General features: G+C 39.4%; 1 protein-coding gene across 2 annotated transcripts; it reads right to left on the minus strand.

Moving 5' to 3' along the window:
* Nucleotides 1-285: 285 nt before the first annotated feature.
* On the minus strand, nucleotides 286-2,388 carry LOC126590770 (transcription factor MYC2-like). 2 transcript variants are annotated; one of them, XM_050256273.1, is made up of 2 exons: nucleotides 1,417-2,388; nucleotides 286-1,120 (listed from the first exon to the last, which is right to left on the minus strand). In XM_050256273.1, the coding sequence occupies exons 1-2, from the start codon at nucleotides 2,141-2,143 to the stop codon at nucleotides 345-347; spliced, it is 1,503 nt and encodes a 500-aa protein (XP_050112230.1). In that variant the 5' UTR covers nucleotides 2,144-2,388; the 3' UTR covers nucleotides 286-344. The 2 variants fall into 2 exon arrangements, with proteins under 2 accessions (XP_050112230.1, XP_050112232.1); XM_050256275.1 differs by having other exon boundaries at nucleotides 286-1,102; nucleotides 1,417-2,387.
* Nucleotides 2,389-3,150: the final 762 nt, after the last annotated feature.

The raw sequence follows: 3,150 nt of genomic DNA on the forward strand, positions 1-3,150 counted from the left end.
AGAAAAGGTACTCTTAAAATAAATAAATAAAAATCAACACAAACTACAATTTTTCTTCATTAATTCAAATTGCGCAATAGTACAAAAATAAATAGTTATAATTAAATTAGAAAAAAATTATTTTTACTTACTTGTTAATAAATATTTTCCTAATTTAATTTAATAAATATAAAGTTAGACTACTCAGTAGTCCGTACAAGTATTACCTAAGACGTTTGATCTCCTCCGGGGTCCCCCTTCCTAAGGGACAACTTACACCTGACTCTGAGGTCCAACAAGCACCACTCAATGAAAAATCACTGTCCTTATTAGCAAAGAAAATTAAATAAAATAATTTATAGTTTCTAATGTGACCATCTTTTAATAATACCGTTTCTCAATACCTCCTCACTAGTGAACCCATAAGGCAGTCTTGCCACAACATCTTGAATCATCAACTCTTTCACGCTCGATATGCTTGCATGGTACACTTGTAACCCTAGGCCTTTGAGTGCACTCATCAACTTAGCATATGGGTAGTCTTGATCCGGACTCTGAACACGTATCTTGGCTTCTGACCCCATAATCTTCACATCCACATCCACTTCCACAACTGCAGCAGCAGCTGCCCTATTACTATTACTAATAGTATTATCATTAAAATTAATATTAGAATAATGATGCTGGCCAACTATAGCGCTGGTGCTTTGGCTGGACTGATGATCAAGATTGTTACTTGCATTATTGCCCGCTTTAGGTTTTTGTGCTTGTTCTTGGACTTTGGCGTCCAACTCCTCAACTTTTGATTTGAGTTGATTGATGTACGCCACGGCATCGGCAAGCAAAGAGGACCTGTCCATTTTGGACACATTGGGAACAACTGACCGGAGGACAAAGAATCTGTGGTTGAGTTTCTCCCTCCTCTGTTTCTCGGCTTCAACGTGGTTTGACAATTGTGATTGTCTACTTGCAGCTCCATTGTTTGATGACCTTCCTCTGTTTTTTGATCGAGTCTTGTTCTTAGTATTCTCGGAGGTGAAATTACCAACGGAGTTAGAAGGTGATTCTAGTGATGATCCTCCTACATTGATAGGTGCAGCAGCTTCGTTTATTCCACCTGCATCTGGAAAAAAAAGAAGTACTGAACGTCATGTTAAATTAGGTTTATTACACGTAGATGACGCAATGTAATTTGCTGATGGACCTATGCAATTAATATGTACTTAGTAAATGACCAAAATGAAAGAAAAATGTTTGGTAATTGGTACTAGGTACTAATCGTTGACCATGCCATTTCAGAGCTTGATCACTATTTGGTAATATCGACAAATAACCAACCAAGTTCGAACATTGTACAAATCATGTACCATATTTTGGTATTTGGTAAGTACCAAAAAACGAACGGCTCTCGAATTTAACATAAGTTTTGGTGCATACCTTGTCGGGTCAGTTCATTTTGATCTGCTGAAAACAGTTCATTTTCTAGGATAGGATCAAGTATATTGCCTTCAAGACTGGTCTGATGCTTTGAGAGCCTCCTGTTGTTGTTGTTGTGGTTGCCGTCTGATCCGAACAGCGACTTTGATAAATGCACTAGACCGTAATCTTCTTTGATCACATCCAAAGAGGCCAGTTCAACCACCCCACAAGGAGTTGCAATGCAAACCAAAGTTTGGATTCCATGCATTCTGGCTTCTTTCACTCTCTCACACTCATAAAACTGAAATTCATGGTCACCTGCAAGCCAAACAAACCCACCAGAACCAAATGCCCTGCCGAAAATATTGTTACTATTATTACCGTGGCTTGCAGAGAATGACTGGGTTAAGGAAACGGTGTAAAAGTAAAACAACTCGGAGTCAGTGACATCTCCATGATCCACCAGCCTCATGTCCAAATACATCACGTCATCATGCAAAAGAGCTTCAACTTCCCGGTTCACTTGATTGCTTCTTTTCGATGCCAAGTGGTCGCGGGTGTTCTGAAAATGTCCGCCAGCCCATGACAGGGAAACTTGGTCACTACTGCTGTCTTTGGAGGCTCGCCAGAAAATGGAATACACCCACCACTCAGGCACGTTCTGAACTAAGAACTGTAGGCGCTGTTGAAATGTGGTTTCCTGGCAGAAATCGGGTGGACAGAATGAGGATATGATTTCTTCCATAGTATTTGCCCTAGTTTGGTTTTGCTACAGAAGAGGACTTTATGTAACAAGAGACAGGAGGGTGAGAAGCAGAGCAGTGGAAGAAGAGAGTCAAGAAACTAAGAGATCGAGGCTCTCAGTGGGTGGTGTGGTTTTTGTGATTTGGTTATGGGCATAAATATGTAGGGGAACCAATGCCTAGCTTTATGCGTTGCACTGGTTTTTTTTTCTTTTTCGGAGAGCGTTTACTGTTTGGACTTTGGGCAAATGGTTCCAACGTTATAAACACGGTGACATAATAGACTTAATTTGTTTATTTAATTAGAGATATGTTATTTTTTATTTTTTTAATAAGAGATCGGTTCCTGTCATTTCTCTTAATACCATAAGCATACCAACACATGATTGTTCGAAATCGACAATAACATATTTTAAAATACAAATTTGATGAACAGATACTAAAATTTTATTTTAATATTCAAAAGAATAAATATCACTAAACTAAAAAATAATCACGTGCTATAGATTGATGGTAGTATATTCCAAAGCGTAGTGGGAAATGCACTGGGATCTGGTCTACACCACGTTCACTTGCTGATTTAGGGAAAATGATCATTTCTGCAGATCCGAGTTGTTTGGGTTAAAACTTAAACTTTGGGCTCAAAAGGGAGTTAGCCCAAAAAGAGGAGAGAAGCCCGAAGCCTAGCCCAAGCCCAGAAGGCAAAAAAGGCCTTTCCCGACTAGGTGCAGATCATTTGCACCACTTGCTCACCTGCCTAGAGACCAAGTGGTATAGACCAGCCAGCTAATCAGCCCAAAAGTACTTTACAGTGGCAGTACAAGTAAATAGCTGATGAGTCATTATCCTTCAAGCTGCATTCGGGCAAGATTATTGCTACATGAGGCCAAACCGAAGTGTCTATAAAAGAAGAAAGAGAAATCAGAGATAAGGACACTCAAACAAAAAAACAAATACAAGCACAAACTCTGCTCAAAGCCAGATTTGCCTTCAAACGAAGCTGTAGTCA

This window comes from Malus sylvestris, chromosome 11 (assembly GCF_916048215.2).
Source record: "Malus sylvestris chromosome 11, drMalSylv7.2, whole genome shotgun sequence".
Classification (NCBI taxonomy): Eukaryota; Viridiplantae; Streptophyta; class Magnoliopsida; order Rosales; family Rosaceae; genus Malus; species Malus sylvestris.

Bases quoted from the DNA above. Each gene is read 5' to 3' on its own strand.
- LOC126590770 (XM_050256273.1), bottom strand. From the start codon at position 2,143: ATGGAAGAAATCATATCCTCATTCTGTCCACCCGATTTCTGCCAGGAA. The intron at 1,121-1,416 runs GTATGCACCAAA...CATGACGTTCAG, and splicing joins AAATGAACTGACCCGACAAG to TACTTCTTTTTTTTCCAGAT.